Source organism: Eschrichtius robustus, chromosome 13 (genome assembly GCF_028021215.1).
Source record: "Eschrichtius robustus isolate mEscRob2 chromosome 13, mEscRob2.pri, whole genome shotgun sequence".
NCBI lineage: Eukaryota > Metazoa > Chordata > Mammalia > Artiodactyla > Eschrichtiidae > Eschrichtius > Eschrichtius robustus.
The window spans coordinates 41462468-41487917 of NC_090836.1; the positions used below are offsets into that span (position 1 = coordinate 41462468).

General features: G+C 56.9%; 1 protein-coding gene and 1 non-coding gene across 13 annotated transcripts in view; one reads left to right on the top strand and one right to left on the bottom strand.

The window, feature by feature from the left end:
- Window positions 1–239: 239 nt before the first annotated feature.
- KMT2D (lysine methyltransferase 2D) overlaps window positions 240–25450 on the bottom strand; it is a 37805-nt gene continuing 12594 nt past the window's right edge. For 2 of the 12 annotated variants that reach the window (XM_068562129.1, XM_068562128.1), the window contains exons 16-55: window positions 24809–24990; window positions 24495–24659; window positions 24290–24399; window positions 24143–24190; window positions 23238–23459; window positions 22889–23008; window positions 22695–22799; window positions 22337–22467; window positions 22105–22252; window positions 21840–21905; window positions 21555–21665; window positions 21216–21389; window positions 21027–21111; window positions 20555–20796; window positions 20384–20457; window positions 20124–20174; window positions 18181–19986; window positions 17895–18074; window positions 17681–17817; window positions 15563–17448; window positions 13899–14022; window positions 13668–13752; window positions 13492–13573; window positions 13159–13391; window positions 10128–13058; window positions 9854–9994; window positions 9563–9730; window positions 9245–9404; window positions 8544–8619; window positions 8197–8372; window positions 7958–8088; window positions 7137–7269; window positions 6931–7058; window positions 5644–6784; window positions 4368–4504; window positions 4139–4269; window positions 2174–2459; window positions 1861–1934; window positions 1625–1733; window positions 240–1484 (exon numbers count right to left, since the gene is read on the bottom strand). In XM_068562129.1, coding sequence (XP_068418230.1) covers window positions 1392–1484; window positions 1625–1733; window positions 1861–1934; window positions 2174–2459; window positions 4139–4269; window positions 4368–4504; window positions 5644–6784; window positions 6931–7058; window positions 7137–7269; window positions 7958–8088; window positions 8197–8372; window positions 8544–8619; window positions 9245–9404; window positions 9563–9730; window positions 9854–9994; window positions 10128–13058; window positions 13159–13391; window positions 13492–13573; window positions 13668–13752; window positions 13899–14022; window positions 15563–17448; window positions 17681–17817; window positions 17895–18074; window positions 18181–19986; window positions 20124–20174; window positions 20384–20457; window positions 20555–20796; window positions 21027–21111; window positions 21216–21389; window positions 21555–21665; window positions 21840–21905; window positions 22105–22252; window positions 22337–22467; window positions 22695–22799; window positions 22889–23008; window positions 23238–23459; window positions 24143–24190; window positions 24290–24399; window positions 24495–24659; window positions 24809–24990 — 12582 coding nt within the window. In that variant the 3' untranslated portion in view covers window positions 240–1391. Of the gene's footprint in view, window positions 1485–1624; window positions 1734–1860; window positions 1935–2173; window positions 2460–2819; window positions 3664–4138; window positions 4270–4367; window positions 4505–5643; window positions 6785–6930; window positions 7059–7136; window positions 7270–7957; window positions 8089–8196; window positions 8373–8543; window positions 8620–9244; window positions 9405–9562; window positions 9731–9853; window positions 9995–10127; window positions 13059–13158; window positions 13392–13491; window positions 13574–13667; window positions 13753–13898; window positions 14023–15562; window positions 17449–17680; window positions 17818–17894; window positions 18075–18180; window positions 19987–20123; window positions 20175–20383; window positions 20458–20554; window positions 20797–21026; window positions 21112–21215; window positions 21390–21554; window positions 21666–21839; window positions 21906–22104; window positions 22253–22336; window positions 22468–22685; window positions 22800–22888; window positions 23009–23237; window positions 23460–24142; window positions 24191–24289; window positions 24400–24494; window positions 24660–24808; window positions 24991–25450 lie in introns of those variants that run through there. The other 10 variants (XM_068562127.1, XM_068562126.1, XM_068562134.1 and 7 more) reach the window with 8 other exon arrangements.
- Window positions 5114–5240, top strand: LOC137776002 (U6atac minor spliceosomal RNA). The gene has a single exon (XR_011076125.1). It is a non-coding gene; the product is annotated as a U6atac minor spliceosomal RNA (small nuclear RNA).

The following is a 25450-nucleotide window of genomic DNA, read 5'->3' on the forward strand; positions in this document are numbered from 1 at the left end:
TTTATAAACTGGTTTTGTAAAAAGAAAATAGATATATTTATATAGAATATATAAAGCACAAAAATTAGTAGTTTTACATTTGCTCTCCCCGGGGGTGGGGGGAGAGGGGAGGGTTCTCACCTCCAGCCGGCTCCCCCATGCCCCACAAGACTATGTACAATCCCATGTATAAATAGATAAATACCCCCCACCCTCCCCGCGCTGACACTAAGCTCCCCCAGCCCCACATCACCACCCCTTCCCACCAGACCAGCAGCAGTTTGGTGACGGAGGGCAAGTGGGAGCTCCGGGCCACACCCTGCCTCACTGGGTATGGGCATGCCACTCAGGGATAGCCCTCACCCTACCACCCACCCACCCTATCCAGGGGCTGGAGGGCAAATGGGCTCATGATGGGGTTGGGAAAACCGGAGGGAGATATCCTGGTCCTAAGTTTAGCACACCCCTCCTGCCCCCATGTCCAGATGGAGAAGGAAGTCCTAGAGCAACTAGGGGCCAGTCATCCCCAATCTTCGTCATCATTAGCCTCAACCACCATCCCATGCCCGTAATTAAAAACAAAGATGGATTTTTTGTTGTTGTTTTTTCTTCTTCCTCCTACCCCCCTTCCACCCACTCAGAAGAGGGCAGTGAGGTGGGGGAGAGGGTTGGGGCAGTAGGGGGCTTGGAGAGGGTCTCACATTTCAAAACAGCAAAAAATCCAACACTTAAATGAGGTAGGTGTGGGTGCGGGGTCTCCTTGCCCGGCTTGCCTGGCTTGCCCTCCTGGGCAGCGGGGCGCCTCTTTCCCGTTCATGTTGCATTTGTCAGAGTGGAAAACAAGGAAACACAACCCATAGAGAGACAGAAACACAGAGGAGAAGAGGGAGACAGAGACAGATTGAGAGGGAAGGGGATGGGGGTGAGGGTGGGGGCAGGACCCGGCAGGCAGGGCCAGGTGTGGGACCCGGCCTTTGGGATTGTCAAGCTTAGTCAAGTCTCTTTGCAGCCTCGAGTTGGGCCAGAGAGGTCGGTGGGAGCAGCAGGGCTGTGAGGCCCGGCCACACATCCTCCTCCCCCCTCCCTGCTGCCTCCCAGATGCTTCTGGGTAGTTCCCAGCCCATATCCCCCTCAAACCTGAGATGCCCAATGGCTGCTTCTGTCTGACCCCTCCTGGAGCTGGGGGCAGAGATGCCAGCCTGGGGGCCAGTGGCGGGGAAGAGGGTCATCCCTGGTGCCCAGGGTGGGCTTGGCCTAGGGCCCTCTGCCCCAGCCTCCTGCTCCAGGGGCTCCGGTCAGCCGGCAGCCCCAGCCCTGGGTCCTGGCTCTGGCTGCTACCTCTCTTCCCCCTCATCCCTTTCAGGGAAGAGGTTGGGGTGGGGGACTCCCCTGCCTGGTAGCCTCAAAGCTTCTTAGTTCATCCATTTCCGACAATTCCAGGCTCCACAGTGGCAGGGGATCTTGTGCTGATCGTCCTCAAAATCAAACTGATAGTCATATGTCAGCTGGAAAGAGAAGAGGGCAGAATCAATGCCAGCCCCCCCAGAGGAAGTGGGGGAGGGCAGTGGCCTTGGATTTTGACTTCCGGCAAATGGCAGAGAAGAGGGAGCTGCTTTGTCACTCACTGAGGGATGCTTCCTCTTACCTCCTCTCCTTTGGGGATTCGCCGGCTGGAGATGATGATGATTTTGTCCTCCTTGTCAAATGTCACAACTTCTGCCACACAGTTAGGGGCACAGGAATGGTTAATGTACCTAGGCAGTGGGACAAAGTCAGAAACGCCGAGCAACTGGGTTGGATGATTCTGGTTCCTTGTTGGCCCACCCCCAGAATGCCACCCTCAGGGACTCTTAAATCCCTTCTTACTCATCCCTCTCTCACCTGGCAGGGCCTCCGGTCAACGTAGCATCAATGACATGTTCGTTGTTTATTCGAAACATGTAGATGCCTCGATTCTAGAAAGGCAGAGGTTGCAGAGGAAGGGGCAAGAATATCAGAGAATGGCAGCGGTGGTGGCGAGATCAAGGAGTGGACTTGGGCAGTGGGCTTATCTTCATTTCTTATTCTTCCGTTCTCCTGCCTCTTCCCTCCTCTTCCCACAGCTTTCCACCTGCTCCTCTGGCCCCAATCCTGCCCCTTGCCCCTTGGCTAAGTGTGGACCACACACCATGATGGCCCCTCTGCCAGCCCATACCTGCTCCTCATAGATTTTCTCCCGCCGGTTGGCCACCTCATTGCGAATGATGGTGCCAATGTACTCAATGACCATTGTGTGCTTTTCTAGGTCCTTGGCTGCATAGAGCCCCAGGCCCTGGATACGGGAGCGAGCCAGATATACATTGTTCTTCCACTCAGTGCGGAGCCGCCGGTACTGAGATGACTTCGAGTGCACAAACTGCTTGCTGTACGGGGTGTTGGTCTCGCCTGTGAAGGTGCTCTGATATGCCTTGGACATGCTGGTGCTGTTCAAAGTGTGGGGCCTGGGAGGTGATATAGTCCATGACAAGACAGCTCTCCCCCAGACCAGGCACACGCCACCCGCTTCCTCCCTGGGATGTGCAACGCTCCAGTTAGGGGCATGTGCTGCCTTGGGAATGGAGTAGAGGCATCTGGGTCTTGGCTTTGGTGAGGCAGCAACTAGCTATGGGGACCCTTCCAACAGCCTGGGTGGCAAAGAAAGCCCAGGATGGGGGGGGTGGGGCATGGAGGAAGGGAAGGGGCACTGATTCCCCTACACTGAGCCCGCTCTCCCATCTCCCCACCTTCTACCACCCTCCTGCCAAACCAGACTCAAGGCCATGCTCAAGACCTCTGGGAGGTCTTCCCCAAGCAGCCCAGGCCTGGAATTTAAGCTCATGATTTGTTCAAATATCTGAGTCCTACTTCCTGCTCATACTGGAAGCTCTGAAAATGGGGGCCATGTCTACCACATTGGGCTGGATTTTAATTAAAATTGGCTCTGAATCCATAGCCAAAAGGTAGTATCCTTTCCTTTCTTTAGACTGTCCTCTTCTCTGATGTAACATTGGGCTCTGTGCAGGTGGCTCAGTGCAGGGGAATGACTGCTGCCTAGGAGGATGCCTTTTCACCACCCTAGGGCACCAGCCAAATTCTTGCCCATCCCAGAGCAGTGGTTTTCAAACTGATTCTTTTTTATGCAGCAGAAATCTTTTTGTTTTTTTCTTTAACAAAACATTACCGGAACTCCCATACATAAACTAGATGGAAACGGAACTCTTCTGGTTGAATCCAATTTGGGGAAGGGGGAGTTATGCATGGAGAGGGCCAAGTTCTGCCTACTCAGTTTATGCATTCCAGGGCTTTCTGGAACACACACAGTTTGAAAACCACTGTTGTAGAGCATCAAGGACCAGGGCTGGCTGGGGTAGAGTTTGACGCTCTACGACAGCCTGAGGAGCAACCGAAGGCCTTCAAGAAAGCCCTCCTAGCATGGATTTTGCCTCCCTCTACCCAGGGACCAAGGTCAGCCTACTGTGGTACACAGCAAGAACAGTGGACCACAAGTCAAGAGATAAGGCTCTGGTCCCAGCTGTGACCTTTGTCTAGTCACTTAATCTTTCTGGGTCTCAGTTTTCTCAGCTGTAAAATGGGGATCATACCACCTGCCCTACCTACCTCATAAGGTTGTTGTGAGGATCAAATGAGATAATGGATGTGAAAACGCTTTGAAAAAAAAAGTATAAAGTGCTATACAAATGTAAGGTTTTATTATTTTTCCTATTATATTCCTAATTATATATTTTTGACACCAACTCAGCCTGGGGAAGGGAAGGTGAACCTAGCACTCAGGGGGCGTCTGTCTGAGGTTTGGGAGAATCACAGGCCCCCTAGAAGCAAAACAGGAAAGGAAGGTGGTGACTGGGTCCTTTATACATTTCATATGACTTCACCACTGTCTACCCAGAACCTCCCCAATGGCCATCCCCCGGGTGCCCAAGATAAGTCTATCTCTAGACTGCAGGTCAACCCAGAATACCTGAGCAGGCTGGGGGAGGAAAGGGATACCCTAGTGATACCTGCACAACCCTCTAATCAGGAGGCCTAGAGTGAACCCCCAGTCTCTCCAAGGGAACTCTGATCTGTAACCCCAAACACTTGTAATTGGCCAGAGGGTCCCTACCAACCCCCACAAGCTCACCGTTTGTAGTGTGTGAGGATTTTAGGCTCTGATCGAGCACAACCAGTGGGGTTGATCATGAGTGGCAGCTCCATCAGGGGGTGGCGTCCATAGCGGAATAAATAATTTTGACAGCTTTCCACTCCAGGCAGCTGTGGGCACAGGTCATGCTCACTTTAGCCTGAGCACTTCCGGGGCAGAACCAACCTTCCCCGTGCCCACCTGGCCCCACCCCTGGCCCCTTCCTTACCGATTCAGCTATGCGCAGCACGGCGTGCACCGTCAGCCCAAAGAGCTCCTCGCCTTTCAGGTACTCAGGGAAGAGCCGCAGCATGTCAGCCTCTTTTCTCATGGCAGCCACAGGCTCAATGATGCGATTCCACACAGCTAAGAGGCAAGGAAAGAGAGCAGCCCTCAGAGGCAACTTCTGCTCACTGACCTCAGCCCTAACCTCCATCTGAAGCTACATTTGTTTTCTGTAGCCTGCCCACCTTGCTGTCAAGAGGGTGTGTGGTTCTTCAGGAGCCCCTCTTGGCCTCCCAATCTCAGTCTCCCTCAACAAGCCAGGAGGCTTCCCACCCCGGAGGGGCATCAGAGAGCCTTGTGACACAGAAACATGAACCCAGGGCCCAGGATACCCAGCACAGGCATGTTTTGGAGTTGAGAAGACTTGGGTTCAAGTTCTAATACTGGCCATGGGACCTTAAGGCAAATACTTAAATCTCTCCACTACTCAGTTTCTCTACGTGTAAAACTTGGCATAATAATAGTACTCAGCCTGCAGGGTTTTGTGTGAACTAAATAACTTATATAAATCACTCAGCTTAGTTTGTGGCACATAGCACAGGCTCACTACAATGTAACTCTTACTGTTACTTTTATCAGTAACACTGAAACTAAGATCAAGATTTTATCCAGGGAAAAGCAACCATAAGGAACTCAAGGCTAGAATCAGACTGGGTGAGCTGGAAGACGAAGTCTCAGAACTGTATCCTTGTGTTGTATGAAAGGAGAGAAGGTTAGCACTCCCCTTGACAAGGATGGAAGAGGCCCTTCGGGCCTAACAACGCACATACGGTTAAGGCATTGCCACTTACTTCGTGGCATCTAACCACTGTTTTTAGATGCAAGAGGGAAGAGATATGGGAACATATGTATATGTATAACTGATTCACTTTGTTGTGGAGCAGAAACTAACACACCATTGTAAAGCAATTATACTCCAATAAAGATGTTTAAAAAAAAAAAAAAAAAAAGAACTGTATCCTTTAGATCCACTGAGTTAGGAAAAGGAGCTGACATATGTGTCGTCAGACAAGCAAAATATCCTCAATTACAAGGGAATTCAAGGTGACTGAGCGGTCAAAACACTTTCTCTGGAGATCTTCAAGAGACCTCTGCCTGCCCTAAGTGGGGAAGAAAGATCACCCATGAGGAGCCTGCAGGTCTCTTCTCAACATCGTAGAGGGGACGCTGGGAGACGCTTGCCCAATTCCGTATTACCACTTCAAGGGCCCCGTGCTCACCCTGGGGAGAGGCGTCAGTGAAGACCAGGTCCTCCAGGCCCTGCTCCATGACTTTGATCACAAACTCCGGCCGCCCGTTGTTCTCGCCGATGGAGCAGCGGTAGCAGCAGCGGCGGTTGTTAGTACGGAGGCTCCAGTAGATGCGCGTGGCCTCGTAGCCCACGGGATAGAGAGCGGTGGCACTGTGGAAGTCGGCCATCTGGTGGGGGAGCAGCTGTCCGATGGCGTGGAACACAAGGCCCCCCACACGGAACATGTGCAGCCGCTCTCCCCGCTGGATGATGCTGGCGATTTGCTTCACCTCATCTCGCTCAATGTAGACCCGCCGGAAGACAGCAAAAGAGCTCAGCTCCTGCTCGCAGGGCCCCTTGATCTTATGCATCGGACACAGCATGGTCTTGTCTTTGAAGAACATGCACTTGGCGCGGATGGCGCAGGCAAAATGGTAGACGTTGGGGCAACGCATGCGATTGCAGCTGCTGGTGGCACCAGTGCGCTGGCACAGGGAGCACTTGGTGAGCAGTCCTCGGTGCAGGGCAACCTCCACGTTCATCAGTGCCCCACCCTGGGTCTCATATACCTCCGTGGACCACAGGGCACAGTTGAGGTGCACCCACAAGTCCAGGTCCAGGTTCAGCAGGCGAGCGGGCCCATCCGTGGCCCCATCCCCCTCCTCATGACAGAAGCAGCAGCGCCGCATGTCTCGAGGCACCTTGTCAGGTCGCAGGGCTGTGCCAAGCTGCTCCATAAACTCTGCCACTTCCCGCTCATCCTCCTGCCGCACACCACCCTTCTGGATGGTCAGCAGCAGCCGGAGACGCTTCCAGCGCACCCCCTTCCACTTCTTGAGGCGAGGGGGCCGGGAATCTTCACCTTCTTCAGAAGGCCGGGCTCGGGGCTTGGGCCGGGCTGATTCAGGGGACGAGGCAAGTGGCAGAGGCGAGGGGACTGGTGGCTCAGCTGAGGGTTCAGCTGGAAGTTCAGCCAAGGGTTCAGCAGGGGGGCTGGCAGGAGAGGGTGCCAAAGGGGAAGGGGGTGGGGAGGGTGCTTCAGGAGGCGGGGCCGAGAGCTGCCGCACGTCCAGGTTGGAGACGTTGTAGGTGTAGCCATGCTGGATGGGTGGCTCTGGGGCGGGGCTCTCCTATGGGAAGACGCCCTGTACCATTAGTGCCAGCTCCTCGCTGAACTAGTCACCTCTCTCCTCCCACCCAGATTCCACTTGCCCAAAAGCCCTGTGCCTTCTCGGTCCTAGCCAGATACCCACCCCTTTCCCGCCAACAGACCCACCTGTTTGAGGAGACTCAAGATGTCTAACTGGCTCTTGAGGGTATAGCCGGGCAACACAGCATCAAACTGCTTCAGCCAATCAGGGCCAGCTTCTGGGCTCTTGCCTCCCAAACCCTTTTCTTTCCCACCTGCAGGAAGGAAGGGGTCAGAGCCTCCCACCAGAATCATTCCCTGCAGGTCCCAAGGAGTTTTCCTGCCAAACTCACCAGGGCCCTCAGCTTCCCCCTTCTTAGGCTCAATGCCTGCCCGGGCAGGGCTCTCTGGGAACAGCACCTCATAGGAGTTGGGGATCTTCATGCTTAGTAGCTCTGCCACTGCCACCATCACACCATTCAGGTTCTGCCAGGGCAGGAAAGGGGATGGAACAGCCGTGTCAGCAGAGTGCGTGGACTGAGAACTACCACCAGCTTGGTAGGGACAAGGACACTCAGAAGGCAACTCCCCAAGTGGCCATGTGCCATCAGTCTTGCCCCTGTGCCGTCCAGCTCTTCTCACGCATTTCCTTTATGGGCAGCCTTTCCCAAACCACTGTGGGCATTAACGGGAGCTCCACAGAAAGAGACCTGTGTCTACTGGGTTTGGGAAATGACACACACTACATCCACTACTTGGAAATTCACAATACACATTAGCAAAGTAAAGGATCTGAAGAGTCTTGTAATAAACAAACCTGTTTTGCTATTTTAACTGGGATTTCCAGTTTCCTTTGACCACAAAACCCTGATAACATTTTCAAAAAATCAGAATTCCACCCAGCGTGACTGGGGACATGCTGTTTTGTAGCACTCGTCACATTATACACACTCTCCTATTTGTTGACTTGTGTCTTTACCACTGAACTGTGAGCCCCTTGAGGGCAGGGACCCCTTGTGCTACATTTTTCCTAATCCCACAGTCCAGCTCAGGCTTTCATACACAGTAGGTCCTCAATACCTAGTTTTAAATGATTGGATTTATCCAGAGAAGCTCCCGGGACTGCCCACTGACCAGCATCCCCTTGGCCTCCGAGGCACCCCCAGGAACATACCTTGGCAGCAGCGGCAGAAACTGTCAGCATGACTGACACCTCGCTTCCTTTGCCCTTTTCCCAAGTTGTGGCAGGCAGCTTCCCAGGGGCCTCCAGATCCAGGGCCCCATAAGGTTTGCTATCTGGAAAGACTGAATGAGAAAGAGGGACCTGTGTAAGCTCCAGCTGCCTCTCTCCCCAACCTCTGACAATGCAGCCCGGCCTGGCCAGGACTGGTCCATGCCCAGAGCAACCTCTACCTGGGATGCTGGCCCGAGGAATGATGGGGATGACGGGGGAGAGAGCCCGGTCGTCCTGCTCCCACCGGCCTGAGCCCAGCTGAGGGAAACGAGGGGCTTCCTCCCCCAGGATGCTCTCGGGGGACGAAGCTGGCACAATGCTGTCAGGAGAATCGCTGTCCTCGTCACTCTCCATCCTGTGGGCCAAAAGTAGACATCCATTGCTAAGGCCCTACAGATGCCACCTCCCAAATCTAGAGATTAGTAGATGTCACAGCCCTGCTTGAAATCTGCCGCCGTCCAAGGGAAAAATAAGGCGACCTGCCCGCACCCCAATTCCTCATCCCCATTTCTGGCCCCACCCGCACCTGACATCCTCAGTCTGATTGTGAGGGGGCGTAGGCAAGGCGGCCAGCAGGTCTAGACTCTTCACCTCTGAAGCATCTGAGGGGTAGGTGGGAGAAGAAAAGTCAGGCTGAGGGTGGCCAGAGCCAATGGTGCTTTCTCCCATATGTTTCAGGCCTAACTAGTACAAGACCTAGCTTAGCTATCATGACCACTGTCTACCCATCCACCCACCTACCAGTTTAGGGCAGACAACCTATATTTATTGAGCCTTTCTAAAGAGGTACTCTGTAAGTACATTCTTTGTTTATAGTTTTTTAGCGACTCCATTAGGCGAGCACTATTTTTATTCCACAGTGAGAAAACTGAGGCTCACACAAGTCAATCAATTTGGCTGCAGTAACACAGCTAAATAAATGCAGGAGCCAGAATTCAAATCCAGATCTGACTGTAGTTCGTACCCACTGGGTAAGGAAGCTGGGCTATTCCCTGTAAGCTAAAGCTTCATAAATACTCTCCCTGTCCTGTTGCCTTTGCTCTAGACTCCAGAAGCCAACCCTTGCCTCCAACAAATCAGTCCTAAAGAGGCCCTTCTTATCTCAAGGACCCTGTCATGTTTGCACACAGAGCAACACGCAACCCACTCCTATCTTGAACTGTACCACATGACCCCAGCCACCAAGACCTAGCGGAGAAGGAGAAGCTCACTCCGTTCCTGACTTACCCCTCAGCGTCCCTTCAGCATCCCGGGCAGAGGTGGCATCCTTGGGGTGCTCCCCCAGCTCTTCAGATGGAGTGACGCCATTCACCATCTTCTGCTGCACCGATGGGGGTGGGGTGGGGGGCAGCGACGAGGGTGGTGTCGGCGGGTTACTCAGGTTATTCTGGGGGTGGGGTGGGGTGTTGTGTGCAAGATGGCATAGGGAGACTGACATGATCTCCTGGCCCTACACTATACCAGCAATTTCCACAAGTCTGCCACCCCCATCTCCACCCCCCCAGGAACCTCATCGTCCCCAAAAGGTATTGCCATTTTTCTGACCTTGGTAAGCAGCTGGGAATAGTAGTCAGGGCCCGTGGGCAGCGCCCCACTTCCAAAGGCCCCCCTCAGCTGGCACTGCCCATTGATTGGGCAGCCGCTGCCAAAGGGAGCAAAGAGGCTAAAATTGGCGGTGATGGTAGGCTCCGTGAGGGGCAGCAGGGACAGCTCCTAGGAGGGGCAAGATGACAAGGTTGGAAACCTGCAGCGTGTACATCTCTGCTACTGCACAGTTGGGGGCCAGGCTGCCCCCTAACCTGGGATGGGACCAGGGGACTGGCTCCTGGGGGTCACCTGTTTCAGCTGTTTCAGCAAGGCCTCGCTGGCCCTGACCCCGTCCTCCTTCCGCAGCTTCTTTCGGGAGCTCACCAACCTGTCGCTTGCCTTCTGTACCCTCTTGGGCTTCGGTGTCAAAGGCTTCCTTGCTGCTGTATCCTAAGCCAGATAAACCCACAGTGAAGGCCACTGTCCCCCTCGGAGCCCTCACCTCACTTCACCCAGACCTGTTCACTCTGCCCCCGGGCTCCAGGCCCCGCACTGTCTGCTCCACTCCAGCTAGAGTACTCACCTCCTTGTTGCTGGGGGTACCCTGTAGTTTCTGCTCCAGCCCAGCCAGCTTGCTGTCAATGTGCCCGTTGATCTCAGCTCGCAGCCCCTCGGGCCCCCGCCCAGTGCTGAGTTGCACATTCTTTGCTCGTAGAAGCTTCTGCAAGAGCAGATGCCCGGCCTCTGAGCGAGGGCCTGCCAGCAGGAGGTGGTTGCTGGTACCTGGTGCCCCTATTGGCTCCCCGTTGGCCTCCCTCTTCACTGCCTGGGCTCCCAGGGCACATGGCTCTTCCCGAGGCTCCTGCTTGATGCTGAGATGGGGTGGCTCGGGTACCACCTGCCCATTCACCTGCTCCAGATGCCCAGGTACCAGGCTGCTTTGGTCCGGCTTCTGGGCTTCCGCTAGGTTGTCTGGGGGGTCCCAAGGTCCCAGCCCCTTGCCAAAGAAGGTATCTGCAAGCTGGGCAGCAGCAGGTGAGACCCTCCCAGGAGGCAGCTCCAAGGGTGGCCCCTGGGGTTTTGGGGTTCCTGGTTGGGTGGTAGGGAGCTGGGCCTCAGAGGGAAGCTGGGAGCTGGGGGAAGGTAACTGTGAGGAAGGTCTCTTTGGCTCTTGGGGGCTGGATGGTGGAGGTGTGGGAAGGACAGGGCCAAGGACTGGTCCTGTGGATAAGGCTCCTTGTGGGGCGGGGAGCCGGGGTGGGCCCTGAGGTCGAAGCCCTGCCCCCAGCTCCTGAAGAGGGCCTGTCTGGGATCCAGGGAAGCCCCCAAGTTGGGGTTGGCGGCCCAGGAGGCCCTGGAGGGGAGAGGGCTGGGTCCCAGGCTCCTGGTAGGGTGGGGCCTGGCGTACTGCCTGACTCTGCTGTAGCTGCCGCTGCATGAGGAGTGCCTGTAGCTGCTGCTGCTGCTGAGGACTCAAGTGCCGCAGCTGTGGGTTTTTGGCCAGGACTCCTTGAAGCTGTGCTCGAAGCTGACCCACTGTAGGCATGACCCCAGCTCCAGGCAGGCTCTGCCCAGACTGGGGGACAGATCCTGGTTTGGCAGGCTGTGGCCCTGCATTATTTTGCATGGGCCGCTCTAGTCCAGGGGGCTGTTGGGAGCTCAGAAGATTCTGGGTCATGGGTCCAGGCTGCTCCCCTAAGGAAACAGAGGATTGGGCCAGCACGTGGGGCATAGATGAGGCCTCAGAAGATGATCCACTGCCTGGTTGCCCATGGCTTCCCACACCCGCTGTGTGGAGCAAGTTAACTTGCTGCTGCTGTTGTCCTGGGAGCCTCAGGGGTGGCTGCAGCTGCACAGAGCTGGGCTGAGCCTGAGCCTGGGGTTGGACAAGGAGGAGTTGTGAGTCCCCGGAGAGTGAGGGCTTTACCTCCCCTGGTTCAGTGGCCACTGACTCTGGTACAGTCCCTACAGCTAACGGCCCTCCCTGATGCGTGGAGGGCCCCTCAGTGGCCTCTGGAGGAAGAGCCGCTTCTACAATGTTTTGTTCCTTGCCCGTTAGGATGAGGGTTGGGCCCAGGGCTCCGGGGCTAGAAAAGTGTTGCAGAGGCTTGGCTGGCATGCCAGGGCCGAGTGTCACTTGCTGCTGTTGCTGTTGCTGCTGCTGCTGCTGCTGCTGCTGCTGCTGCTGCTGCTGCTGCTGCTGCTGCTGCTGCTGCTGCTGCTGCTGTTGAGGAGACAGTAAAGTTCGACTCTGGCTCAAGAGGCCCATCTGCTGCTGCTGTTGTTGAAGCTGCTGCTGCTGCTGCTGCTGTTGTAGCTGCTGCTGCTGTTGTAGCTGCTGCTGCTGCTGCTGCTGTTGTAGCTGCTGCTGCTGTTGTAGCTGCTGCTGCTGCTGCTGCTGTTGTAGCTGCTGCTGCTGCTGCTGCTGTTGTAGCTGCTGCTGCTGCTGCTGCTGTTGTAGCTGCTGCTGCTGCTGTTGTAGCTGCTGCTGCTGCTGTTGTAGCTGCTGCTGCTGCTGCTGTTGTAGCTGCTGCTGCTGCTGCTGCTGTTGTAGCTGCTGCTGCTGCAGCTGTTGCTGCTGCAAGGAGGCCATGGGCTGAGCACTCAGTTTGGGCTGCCCACTGTGTGGCATCAGACCCTGCTGAAGATGGGAAAGCCCTGCCATGGATCCCTGCTGTTGGTGCTGTTGCTGCTGCTGCTGCTGCTGCTGCTGCTGCTGGGATGTGACCAGCCGGTGTCCCATAAGGCCCTGACCCTGCTGTGCCAGCTGGGGGGAACTTAGCACCCGGGGCTGGGTCAGGATCACCTGTCTGTGAGGGCCCTGGGGGCCCAGAGCTCCAGGGTGCTGTTGCTGCTGCTGCTGCAACACTGCCACCTGGGCAGGGCCCAGCATGCCCTGGGGCCCCTGGGGTGGCTGGGGGGACAGCTGCTGGACCAAGAGGCCCTGATGGCTGCTGGGAGGCAGAAGCCCTTGGGGCTTGGGACCCAGACCCTGGTTTGCCGGTACCCCTGGGCCCTGTTGCTGTTGCTGCTGGATTGCCACCTGTCCTAGGAGGTGCTGCTGCTGCTGTTGCAGTTTCTGGGCAAGCTGCAGGCGTTGCTGCTGTAGCTGCAGCTGCCTCTCCTGTAAAAGCCTCGAGTCAGGTCCTAGGCCTCGAAGAGCAAGGTTGCCAGGGAAAAAGCTCCCTGAGGGGCCAGCCAGGGCCCCAGCCCCACCAGAATGTTGCTGTTGCTGCTGCTGGGCCAGGGTGGTGTTGAGGAAGGGGCCACCAGGCTGTCCAGGTAGTGCCATGCCCCCGGGGGGCAGGCGAAGACCTGCAGCTTGCCCACCGGGGGGCCCCTGCGGTGGCTGCAGCCCATGGCCGGGGAGCAGCTGACCAGGAAGCTTGGTGAGTAGCCGGGGACTCTGGGAAGGGCTAAGGGCCAATACAGCTGAGTGCTGCTGCTGCTGCTGCTGCTGCTTATTCCGATATTCTGCCATGAGATTAGTGTGCTCCTTCTGCTGCTTCCGGACCTAACATGGAAGGGTCAGGGAGGTCAGCCTGGAGCCTGCCCACCCATGCCATCCCTCTTCCCAGGCTCCTGGTTGCTAGGCTGAAGTCTGCCTTCCCCACCTGATCCAGCTGTTTCTGGATCTTGCTCTGTTGTTCTGTAACCAGCTTGAGCTTCTCAGCATCAGCCTCTGGGAACTCACGGCCAGCCTTTTTGGCAGTGCGCTGCTTGGCGCACAGAGCTTTCCGGGACTTGCGGTGCACCCCGATCTGCTCCTCTAGCACCTTCAGTTGCATCTGTAGGAGCTGCTGGGTATGGAACAGCCACTCCTCATACTGCCGCTGGTCAGCCTCATCTGGGAAAGGAAGCAGGCGGGTGTCAGGTGATCCAAATCCCTCTTTCCCCACATACCCCAAGCCACTTCCTTGCACACTCCTCCCCATCCCCATACTCACTGATCACTCCCTGGGCAAAAGTGGGTGGATTGGGACGAGGCTGGGAGGGGTCACCGGCACTCCGCTCCTGTGACGAGAGAGACTGCTAAAGGGTCACTGTTCTGTACCAGGCCCTAAGAAGGGTGGCCTGATGTCATAGGACCCAAGCTCCCACTCCCACCTGACCATTTATTTACCTGGCCACTCCCAGCTGCCACGTGGTTCTGCAGATCACTGCCGGGCCCCCCTGAGAGTCTCTGGGCTAGCAGGGACACTTGCTGCCTGGAGTCCGCCAAAGCAAAGAGGATGTGTCGGTGATGGGGAAAGTTGAAGGGCAAAGAGGTGGGACAAGAAGGAAGTAGGATGAGGAAGAACAGGGGAAGGACTGGAAAAAGAAAGGGCCAACCCTCCCACCCTGCAAGTCTTACCTGTTCATGCCAGGTGCCACTCCAATGCTGCCCTGAGCCATCACCTTCTTGATGCCTTTCAAAGCAACCATCTTGGCCTTTGCAATAGGATCAATGATATCTTCTGCAGCAAATTTGTCCAGGTCTGGAGAGGGAGGAGCCAAGTGAGCTGGGCATTGAGGTCAATGCCCCATTCCATGTCTACTGTTCCAACACCTTGACCTCCACTAAGCCAAGCAGAACAATGGCATGGCATGGTGGAAAGACCACTGGACTAGGAGCCAGGCAGCATAGGTGACTCAGTTCTATTATTCATAGGACATGTGGCTCCGTTTTTACTTGCACAGTGCTAGGAAAAGGTACTCAGTAAATATCTGTTGAGCCAATATATCAATGTCATTTCACCTCTATGGGCCTCAGTTTACTCTTCTATTTGATAGAGATCATGATTCCTTATTCTGCTCACCTCATGGAGCTATTGAGAGGATCAAATGTGACCAGAATACGAGTACACTTTATGACCGAGAAAGCATTCTTCAAAAGTAGTGTTCTTAGGGCAACTAAGTGCAGCCCAAGAACCCAAGATGTGGGCACTGTGCCAAAGCCCAACGCCAGAGCTGTTTTGGGCACAACAAGCATCACCTACAGACCACTCTTCTGCCTGTCCAGGATGCTGGGTAGGAAAAGAGAAACTAGCAGCCACCAAAAACTTAAATCTTCCTAAAATCCTGTACATTGTATATTTCTCCACTGCTCAGAAAGCTTAACTGACTCCCTACTTTTTTTTCTTTTTTTGGCCCCGCCGAGCTGCATGTGGGATCTTAGTTCCCCAATCAGGGATCGAACCCTCGCACCCTGCATTGGAAGCAGTCTTTACCACTGCACTGCCAGGGAAGTCCCCTGACCCCCTACTTTTAAGAGGACTAACCAAACTCCCTCTCCTGGTTATTTTGAGGCAGTAAAACAGTTAAGAGGATATGAGGGCCAGGGTTCAAATTCCAGCTCTGTTAGTTGTGCTGGGCAAGTTAACTTAACCTTGGGCAAGTTAACTTAACCTCTCTGCCTCAGTTTCCTTTTCTATAATCCAAGATAATAATAGTACCTATTTAATGTGTTTGTTGTGATGATTAAATTATACAATGAATGTAAAGCGCTCAGCACAGTGTCTGGCATAGCAAACAACCGTTATTTCAATAGATGCTATTATAATTTGAGGTCTTCTTCAATCTGAGCCCTCTTCTTACCTCTCCAAAGCTACGGTGGCGCCCCCTCACTTCCCTCCACAAAGCCTGCTCCAGCCTAACCACTCCATTCATTGTCTCCAAATATACCCCATGGGGTTTCCTGCTGCTAAGTCTCACTAAGTCTTTTCACCAACCCGGTTGCTTTTTCTTGCACCACTTCTCTCCAAGTCCTAATCTTTGGGTCTCACCACAGCTACAAAGCCTTTGCTAATCAGACTTCATGCGTCTATTCCATTCATTCATTCAACATTTGAATGCCTGCTGTATGCCAGGCACTATTCTCCCTTAAAAGCTACAGTGCTTCTGCTTACACCACTCGTATGGAATCTGGCCAAAGCTCTTTGTGTCCCATCCCCTTTAACTAGGGAGGATCTTGGGTCTGCAGCCTCAGTGAGCATTTAGTGGTAACAGTGATAAGCCAGCGCCCCCAGCTGAGGTTACCTGTATCCGGGAAGAAGCTGTTAGCCAGCTGCTGCTGCATTGCCAGCTGCTGCGGTTTCATGCACATGGAAGGTGGCATGGTACCCATGGGCTTCTGTGCCAGCACTGGCTGCGGGCTCTGCTGGGGCACCAAGCCTGCCTGTCCCCCATGCTGCCCACTTAGCATATGCCCTTGGTTGGACACCATGGTCATGGATGGGGCCAGGCGCTGCTGGAGGGCATGAGCTGGTGGCTGGGTGGGCATCAGTGGCTGGGCCAAGCCTGGCTGTCGGGAACCTCCAAGTCCCAGGGCAAGCTGCTGCTGGGCGCCAGCCAAACTGGGAGAAGAGCCCTCATGTGGCAAAGACACAGGCTGGGCAGGGCCTGGGGTGGACAGCAGGGAATGCTGCTGTTGCTGCTGCTGCTGGGCAGGCTGCAGCTGTGCTGAGAGCTGCTGTTTCTTCTGCAGCTCCTTCTTCTCATGTTCCAACAGGTCCTCGATAAGCAGGGGCAACTCACTGGCTACCAGTGAGCTCTCCATCTTGTCCAGCTCATCCCCAGATGCATGTCCACCGGGCAAGGTCAGGGCCCCACTCTCTAGCTCAAACTTTTCCAGCAGGGAGGACCCTCCTGGGCCACTCAGTGGGCTGGGGGTCAGCAGGTGAGCTGGTGGTCCTCCTGTGGTCCCAAAGGGGACTTTCTCAGCTGGGTGCCCACTACTGGAAAAAGGTCCTGGGCCCATTCGAGTGTCCCGGCTGCCCACCACACTCTGTCCTGGCTTCAGCCCCAGGCCTAGGGAAGTGGTGGCTGGAGCTGGCTCTACCTTGGGGGTGGTAATGGTAAACTGGCAAGGGGAAGGGTGGCGCCCACCCTCCTCCAACTTGGGCTTCACCTCGGGGAGCACGGATGCCAGACGGGGCTCAGAGGCATCAGCAGCCGGGGGAGGGCGCTCCTCAGGGCCCAAGGGTCCTGGCTCCACCCCCCGCAACAGAGCCTCCCGCTCAGCCTTTTCATTGGCCGACTCCACCAGCCTCAGATGCTCATTGAAGATGTCCTTCTTGTCCCCGGTGTCCAGCTCAGGGTCAGTATAGGCCAGCAGGTCAAACTCATCCCCGTTGAGCAGGTCGTCCAGGTGGGGATCATTGGTCTCCAGGTTTTCCAGGGTGCCCAGCTCATCATCTCCCTTGGCCACATCCACACCCAGGCCCAGGTGAGCAAGCTCCTCATCATCCTCCAGGGCCTTGTGGGCATCAAAGTCATCGTCCAACTCAGGATCTTCACAGGGTAACTTCCCAGCTTCCAGGGCCAGAGGAGGGCGGCCAAGCTCAGTGCCTGAGGGGGGCCGGCTGACTAGCTCCAAGCCAGTGGGCGCGTTGGGACCCTTGGTATGGGGCGTTGGATGCAGGCCGTTGTTCAGTTCAGGGGCCGGCGGGGCTGAGGGTTTCTGGGGAGGAAGGCCTGACACTGCTAGGCCACGAAGCCCTTCAGGGGCCAGTCGGTGAGAATCCTCAGTTACAGGGAAAAAACGGGGTCTCTGAGGGGGGCCCTGACCAGGAAACGGAGGCACCCCCGGTCCCAGTCCTTTCTGTACATTGTGCCGCAACTCAATGAACTGGGCAGGACCAGCTGGACCAGGCACTGGCTCACCAGGGCCAGGCAGGCGGGTGGGAATTCCCGCCAAGGGGGAACCTATGGCTTGGCGGCCAAGTTCAGGCCCAGGAGTTGACGGAAAGCGTGTCGACATGGCAAGTCGCATGGAAGTTGCTGCTGTTGCCTGTTGCTGCTGCTGCTGCTGCCACAGTTGCTGCTGCTGCTGCTGCTGCTGCTGCTGCTGCTGCTGCTGCAAGGGCAGGGACCCAGGATACGGTGCTCGCTGATAGAAGGCTTGGGAGCCTCCCACCAATTGCCTGGAAGAATATGCAGTAGTCAGTAAGACGGAAGCAGGATGAAAAAGAGCTAGAACACGGGCTGCCCTAAGGAAGGAAGGCTGGAGTTAATGCAGTGAGGGGGAAGGAATGGGGAAGAGAAGTTAAGTGATACTGAAGAAGGATTACAGAGACAGGAAAATCAGAGGCAGCACACAATGGTGGTACAATATGTTCCCTTGATTTTCCCCCAGGGCACCCCCTGGAGCCTCACCGGCTGTTCACATCCATAGAGGAAGGGGTGGCTGGTGGAGGTGGCCGGGAGAGTCGGTCATCACTGGGGAAAGCCCCCGGCCCCAGGATGGGGCCACCCAGCTTGCTTGGGGGCAGCCCCACAAGGCTGCTCTTGTCCTAGGAGAGATGAGGGTAGATGAAGGTGGGGCCACCTTCAGCATCTTGGATCCACTACCCCTTGCCACTCCACCTACCTGGGTGCCAGCAAAGGGGGTCTGGCCTCGACCCAGCTGCTCAAAGGCAGGGCTACTAGGCTCAGCACCCCAGCTGCCCGGGGGCACCACTGCTCCGGCAGCTGCCGCAGTTTCCTTCTCCTGCCGAAGGGTGTTGCGCTGGATCTGCTGCCGAATCAGCAGCTCCCGTAGTCGTTGGCGCTGCGCAGAGAACAGAGAAGAGGGGTAAGTCCATTCTACTCGAACCAAAGGGCTGGCACAGAAACAGAGGAGACGTGGGGGGCTCAGGTCCAGGATGTCGACTCACCTGTCGTTGCTTCTCCAGCTCTGTCTGACTCAGGCTGGACATGCCTGGGTCCTGGGTACCTGGAAGTTCAGGTGCCGCCAAAGAGCTGCCCATCCCAGCCCCTGGGTCTTCTCGCTTCTCAGCTGGAGAGGTGATGCCTGCCCGCTGTGAGGCTCCATGGGACAGGTAGGGGAGGGATCCATCGGGTGCAGGTGGTGGAAGGACTGATGGGGGGCGTAGTGGGGACAGCCCATAGCCCTCTCCTGTGGACCCACTGCTGGGTCCCAGAGGGCTGCCCGATGGGTGGAAGTTCCCTGTGGCTACTGTGTAGTTTGTGCTTTGAGGCTTGCCCAAGGTAGGGCCGGGCCCAAAATGGCTGTTGATCCCATGGGGTGGAGGGAGACCAGGCTGAGGGACAGGGGGCTTTAGCGAAGGCTCCCCTACTGCCTGAGGGAAAGTGAAACGCATGGGAGAAGGGGTGCCTACAAATGCACCAGTCCCAGGGGACCGGGCAAAATTGGGGGGCTGCACACTTGGGACCTTGGCATGGAGCTCACCTGCCGGCCCTGAGGGCAGGGCTGCTGGGAAACCCCCAGCCCCCAACGGAGTGTGGGCTAGAGGCCCAGCCTTGAAGGCAACTTCAGGAGGCTGGGGGCGGGGTGGCTTATGCAGTGGGGCAAACGGGTCCCGGGACTGAGGGCGTGAGGGTGGGCGGGAATAAGGGTCAGGGGACTGGAAGCGAGGGGTAACAGGGGAGGGGCAGAAAGCCTCAGCAGACAGAGGACGGGGTGTCAGCGGGGACTGGGAGCTGGACTGGGACTGGGGACTGGCGGGCACTCGGGAGAAAGGGTCAGAGGGCAGCGAGCGAGGAGGCAGGGCACAGCAGCTCTCAGGGGGCGGGGGCCGAGGGGTCAACGGGGGTTGGGCATAGGGGTCAGGGTAGGGGCCAGGGCGAAAGATGTCCGAGTGGCTGGGAGGGGAAGGGGCCAAAGCCTGGGCAGGGGGCGGCTCCTGGGGCCTTAGGCCCAAGCCTGGGCTCTGGGGCTCTACCTGAGATGCCCGAGGGGTCAGGGGGGCTTTGAAGACGTCGGGTGCCTTTAACTCCAGGCCACCCAGATGGGGGCCTGAGGAGGGTGAGTCAACAAAGCCCAGGTTTGGGGGCCCATAGCTGGGAGAGGATGCCCCAAGCTCTTCCTTCTTTACCTCTAGGGCCTTCCGAGACTCCCCGAAAGGCAGGGGCGACAGCAGAGGCTCAGAAGCCTTGCCTCCCCCTACCCCTGGGCTCTCAGGCACAGCCAGGTTGTCCAGTGAGGGGCAGCGGGGTTTGAGGAAGGGGTCAGGTGTGGAGGGCTGGTGTCGGGGGGTGCCAGGTGGGGTGGTGTGGAACTCCCCTGGCTGGCCGGTCCCAGGACGAGATGAGGCGCCCAGCGTCGCGGGCTGCGCGGGGGCCCCGGTCGGACTAGGATAGGGAGGATAGGTGGGTGGTGCCGTGGGGAAGCGGGGCTCCAGAGCGTAGGCGGGGGCCAGTCCAAAGGGGTCCTGCGAAGGCACTTGGGCGGGCACCTGGGGTGGGAGCTTGAGGAAGAGCTCACCGGGCGAGTCGGGGCCGGGCACCGTGCCCGCCGGCGGCTTCAGGAACCCATCCGCAGAGGTAGACAAGCCGGCGGGGGGAGTGGGGCTGCCAATGAAAATGGTGGGGGCAGCAGCAGGAGGCGGGCTGCCCAGTGCCCCTGGCTGGGGGGGAATGCGGAGATGAAGGGCCGGTCGGTCAGTCTTACGGGCCATGTCGCCCACCTTGGTCTGCTTGTTGATCTGGCTCTCAGCCTGCTACAGGGGGAGACCAGGCACAGAGCAGTCAGGCTGCTGTGGGCAGGCCCTATGTCCCCCCTACCCTTAGAGAGGCTGCTGTGGGTAGGCCCCACTACAGGCCTTGGATGGCACGACCCAGCCTGGCCCCCGCTCACCTTTTGCACCTTGCTGATGCGGTGAGCTGCCCGGTTATCTTTGGCCTTTTGCTGAGGAATAGAGGACACAACCTTAGGCTCGGACGCAATCTCACGCTCAGCCCCCAGCCCTCGCAATGTCACTCACACTGCCTACCCAGAAGCCGATCCCTACTGGCCCAGCTGCTTTGGGAGTGGGGAATGGAAAGAACTGAGGCGGCCTTCCCAAAGTCACCCCGCACCCTCAGTTCCCATGCTGACCCAGGCTCCCTCTGTCTCACCAGGTAGGGGGCTTTATCAGCAGCTGGAACTTTTCTCCAGAGCTTCATGATTTGTTTGCAGCGGCTAGACCAGTCTGGAGGGCAGAGAGAATGTGTTAGAGGAGACCTGGCAGGTGACCCCTGCACGTGCCATGTTACAGGTTGTCTCCCTTGCCCTCATCCCACGGGTACCTGGGTAATCTTGCTTGAGATTAGGAAAGTTAATGTTGGCATAGAGCACAGGTGAGATGGTAGAGAGCTGGCCCAACTCCTCGTCCTTCTCCCAGCGCTGAAGACTCCGCTGGTTGTAGGAGAGCCCGTCGCCCTCACCCTCTGTGGTGGGCGTGGTCGGGGTGGAGGGCGTGGTGCCCCCCGAGCCTGTCCAGGGGCTGTCTGGCTCACCGGGCTCCGGGCTAAAGAAGCCCCCGCGCTCCCTGGGGCGCAGGGGCGGAGAGTCACAGAGGGCAGGGACGCCAAGCCCCACCCCAGACAAACTGCCCAGAGTCCCCAGGCCACTGCCCTGCCCCAACAGAGGACAGTCACTAACAAAGGAGCAGAGGGAGGTGTTGCTACAGCAGCACCCAAGAGTCCAAGGTTCCCTCCCTTGGCATGGCCCCAGTTGGAGGGAAGGGACTGCCCACGGGGGTTAAGCATAAATACCAACCTAGAATCCAGGAATGGGGACTGGCAAAGGCCCGGGTAGGAGTCCATTGGGCTGCTGGAGGGGAGACTGCCCAAAGGGAGTCCACCTACAAGAGGCACAGGATCAGCGAAAGGAGTAAGTGGCCCATCCTGGAGGCAGGCTTGGCCATACCTGCCCACCCAGTTTTCAAACCACTCCTATCCGGATCACCTTGAAGAAAGGGCCTCTGTAGCGGTGTACGGCTGCCGTCGAGGCCAGGGGTTCCACAACCCAGATGTTGCTCTCGTTCAGAACCCAGAACATCCTTGAAAAGCTGCTGCAGGTCCTTGGATTCCATCTTGGGCAGTTCTGTGAGGGATCGATGAAGGATGCTGCTGAGGAAGACTGGGGAGTTGAAGGGACACCACAGGGCTACAAACGGTCACGGCCAGGGAAGGTGCCCACGACTCCCCACTAGAGAAGCTGTACAGATGAGAGTCTCAAAGGTAGGATGCTCTCCTTCTCCCACAGAGGACCCTTATACGCAAGGAGTGCGGGTCACAGCCTCACCTTCTGTGGGAATCCTGTCTAAGTCAGAGCTAAGCATCCCTTCACCCGGGGTGCCTGGCTTCTCAGGGTCACTAGGCACTGGGGATGCCTTTACGCCGCCATCCTCAGGTCCTGCAATTGCCAGGAGAAACCCATCAGCCAAGGCCAGTATGGAGGTACCACACTGGCCACCCTGAACCACAGAAGGCATGGAACGCTTTCCAGCCTCCAACCCTGATAGTGCTCAGGGGCAGAACAGGTTGCAGAAGCAAAACCAACATGGCACACGGTCCCAGCAGCCCTCACCTGACGTATCAGCCTTGCCCTCAGGACCACGGGATTCTTCATCTGCAACATCCAGACCATCATCTCCTACGAGCAACAGTCGCCATTCCAATCAGAGATGCCCTACATGTGATGTCCCGAATAGGACCCCAGCTCCAAGGCCAGGGCCCTTGGCCCACCCTCAACTCCTGGAGACCAGCCCATTTCCCACTAAAATCTCTTACCAGCTTCTAAGCACAGAGTGAAGTTGGACCCCTTCAGACCACCTTACCCCCACACAACTGACCTTTCTGTGAGGTCGGGAGCTCCTTCCTATCTGAGCCTCCATCCCCCTTGGCTTTTGGGGTTCCTAGTCCAAAGCTTGGCCGGCCCACCCCAACTGCAAAAAGGGCCTTCCGGCTCAGGTCCAGCAACTCCTTCCCAAAGAAGGCTTCCTGTGGGAGGAGTCAGGGAGAAACAGGCTTCTTCATGCCCTGCAGGACCGACACTGCCCTTGCCCCTTGGAGCCTAAGACCCACCTGCAGATAAGCAGGGAACATGTCCTCTAGTTTGCTCTTCTTGCGCCCTCGCCGCTGCTGCTTCTTCTTCTCATCCCCATCAGCTAAGCTCTGGTCCACAGGGCCCTCTGCAGGCAGGTCGGCAGGCAACACTGGGGACCGAATGGGAGGTGTCTGCCTCTCTGGGGACAGCGGGCATGCTGCTCCCAACTTGGCCTGGGGACGCTTTCTGCCTACTCTCTCCCCAGCACCAGTTGGGCCCACTACTCTCTTGGCCCTCTGAGTGAACTCCCCTGCCCCAGGCCTCCCTGGCAGTGTCCCACAGGTCCTGTGATCCCCACCTTCTCCCAGGCCCCACTGGAGCCCTCACCCGTCTCACCCTCGTCGGGCTGCCCATCCCCACTCAACACCTCCGCCTGTGCAGCAGGCCCCTTTTTCACACGTGTGTGGGATTTCCGCTGTCGCACCATGAAACCACCGATGCCTATAAGGAGACAGAGCTGAGGCTGAGAAGCCGCTGGGGACCTGGTGAGCTGCCCTTCACCACCCCACCTCTGCATCCCAGGGCCTCACCAGGCCGATAGGGTTTGCGTTTGCGTTTTTTGCTTTCCTCGGTCTCCTCTTTGCCAGGCTCTCCATCAGGGCTGACGGGGCCCTCTAGTTTAATTTCGCATTCCATGTGCTCCACACCACCTGTGTACGGGGACAGACGAGATGGAAGCAGGTCAGAGGCATGGACCCTTTTAACCCTGTCATCCTGCCACCTAAGAACAGAGCTGAGTGCCCTGCCACAGAGCCATCTGGACAAGACCAACAGTGGCTTGAGGGTGACTGGGAGTGATAATGCAGCTCCTACCCAACATTCAACTCTCACAGGCACGCTCCCATTACTCTGGCACTCCCTGAGATTCCTCAGCCTGACCTTCACCCTTGAGCAGCTCATCAGTGTCCAGGTCTCCATCCTTCTTGTCATCAGGGCCAAGGGCATCTGAAGGCTCAGAACCCTCCAGCCCTGCCTCGCCTGGGAGGCCAAGCCGTCCTCGCCGCTGGCGCCGCTTGTGCAGGGGCGACATGGTCAGGTTACGCAGCACAGCCATGCCAGTTTCTGTCAGCCACACACCCTCGAAGCGGAAGTACTGGGGCTCTGCACAAGGGGGAAGAGCGTGTGACCCCTGATGGAGGCCCCAAGGAGGGCAGAACTCCAAGTTTCAGCCTAAGTCCCTAGCTGGGACTAAAGCTCTGTGAAGAGCGAGAGAGAGACAGACTGAAGTCCAGACTGGGGTCTGAGGGCTGGAGAGGAGAGACCACCAATGGGCGCCAGCTAAGGCCCGAGTGCTCCCTCAGTTAACCAGGGGGATCAGAGAGACCGCTCCTGCTGAAGCCAGACTTTGCTCACGATTAACGATTAACCCTCAGTTCACCAAATATATTCTCTAGCTGTCTGGGGCCAGGAAGGCCCCTCCTTGCCGAATGCCAGCTCACAGTGCCCCAGATGCCAGGAGCAGTGCCCACACCACAATGGAGGTGGGAGAGCCCCAGCTCCTTCATTAAGGAGAAAGAGCTGTGTTCTGTGCTCTCTGGAGATGAGATTCTAGCCGTACAAAGGCCGTGTTGCCTGGTGGAAGGAACTCTGCCTGGGAAACTGGATGCCTTGGTTCTCGTCATAACTTCATCACTGACCTATGGGGTGACCTTGGGCAGGCCACTCAACCCCCCTGGGTCTTAGTTTCCTTCTCTGAAAATAACGAGATAAAGTTGGGGGGCTGGAGCTGGACTAAGTGTCTAAGGTCTCCTCTGGCTTTGGCATTCAGAATTTCTGTGACTCACCCGGCTCTTTCACCTTCATAGGCACCAACTCTGGAGGCGCAACAGGCACTGTGGAGAGGACAAACCAAGGCAGCTAGAGGCCCTGTCCCAAAGCAAGGCACCCCTGCCCCGACTCCTCCTCCCCTCTCCCCAGCTCCTGGTACTCACCAGCAGGCTTTACCACGTAAGGCTGGCAGGAGACACAGTCAAAGCCCTCATCAGCCACCTGCTCCACGTCATCCTCTGTGAAGAGGCTCTCGCAACCAGCATGCATCCACCTGGGAGAAGGGAGACAGGAGGGGATAAACTGAGACAACGCAAGGCTGAGAACAGGGAAGAGGGGGCTTACATGAGGGGCAAGGGGCACCCTCACCGTTCACAGTGACGGCACTGGATCAGGAGGTCCTCTTCCACATACGGGGCATGACAGATCGGGCAGGTCACCAGGCTGGCGCAGGGCCCGCAGTGCGTGTAACTATTCTGCCATTCACAGTGGAAGCCAGGGGAGGCGGCCCCACACTGCATACAGGACACACACCTGGTGGGGGCAGAAAGACAGACCCTCAGCACCTAACCTACCCAAAGCACCCAAAGCCGCCCGGCCTTCTAAACCCCGCCTCTGCCATGTATTCAACATCACACCCACTCAAACATTTCAGGCCCCTCTGAAGATCCCAGTCTCCTTACCACTTGCACTTCCAGCCACCCTTGGGCACGGTGAGCAGTGGGGGGTCCAGGCAGTACGTGTGGTAGCTAATGTCACAGTCATCACAGAGCAGCAGGCGGGAGGGGTCTGAGGCCTGGCCGCATACCTCACACACGATGCACTCCACGCAACGCCAACCCTTCAGCAGCATCACCTTGGTGATCTGGTGCAGAAGATGGCAATTCCTCAGGAGGTGATGCGGGGGGCAGGGCAGACCTCTCAGGGGAGGGTGGGACTTACACAGGTGAGGCTGGAGGACCCCAGTACCCAGGCCAGACCTCCATTTGAGCACAGGGAAGCGACACAGAGCACCCTCACCCCCAAAATAGTGGATCTTAAACTTAGGCTTCCAGGGATCTCTGCTGATCAGAGAACAGCCTCACCCGGCCACTGCCTCATTACGACCTTTCACTAGCGCAGTCTCCAAAAAGACTGTGGATAGAATTAGGTCGTATTTCCCCCAGTTTTTCCTGAACATGCAGAACCTGCTACTGCTGCAAGTTAGTGAGTGTTAGCAGTGGACAAGTTCTAAATTAACATTAATGAAAACCCCAAAATGACTGATCATACTTGAGTCAAAAACACTGCTTTCTCTTTGTGGACATGTGTTTGATTCTGATTTT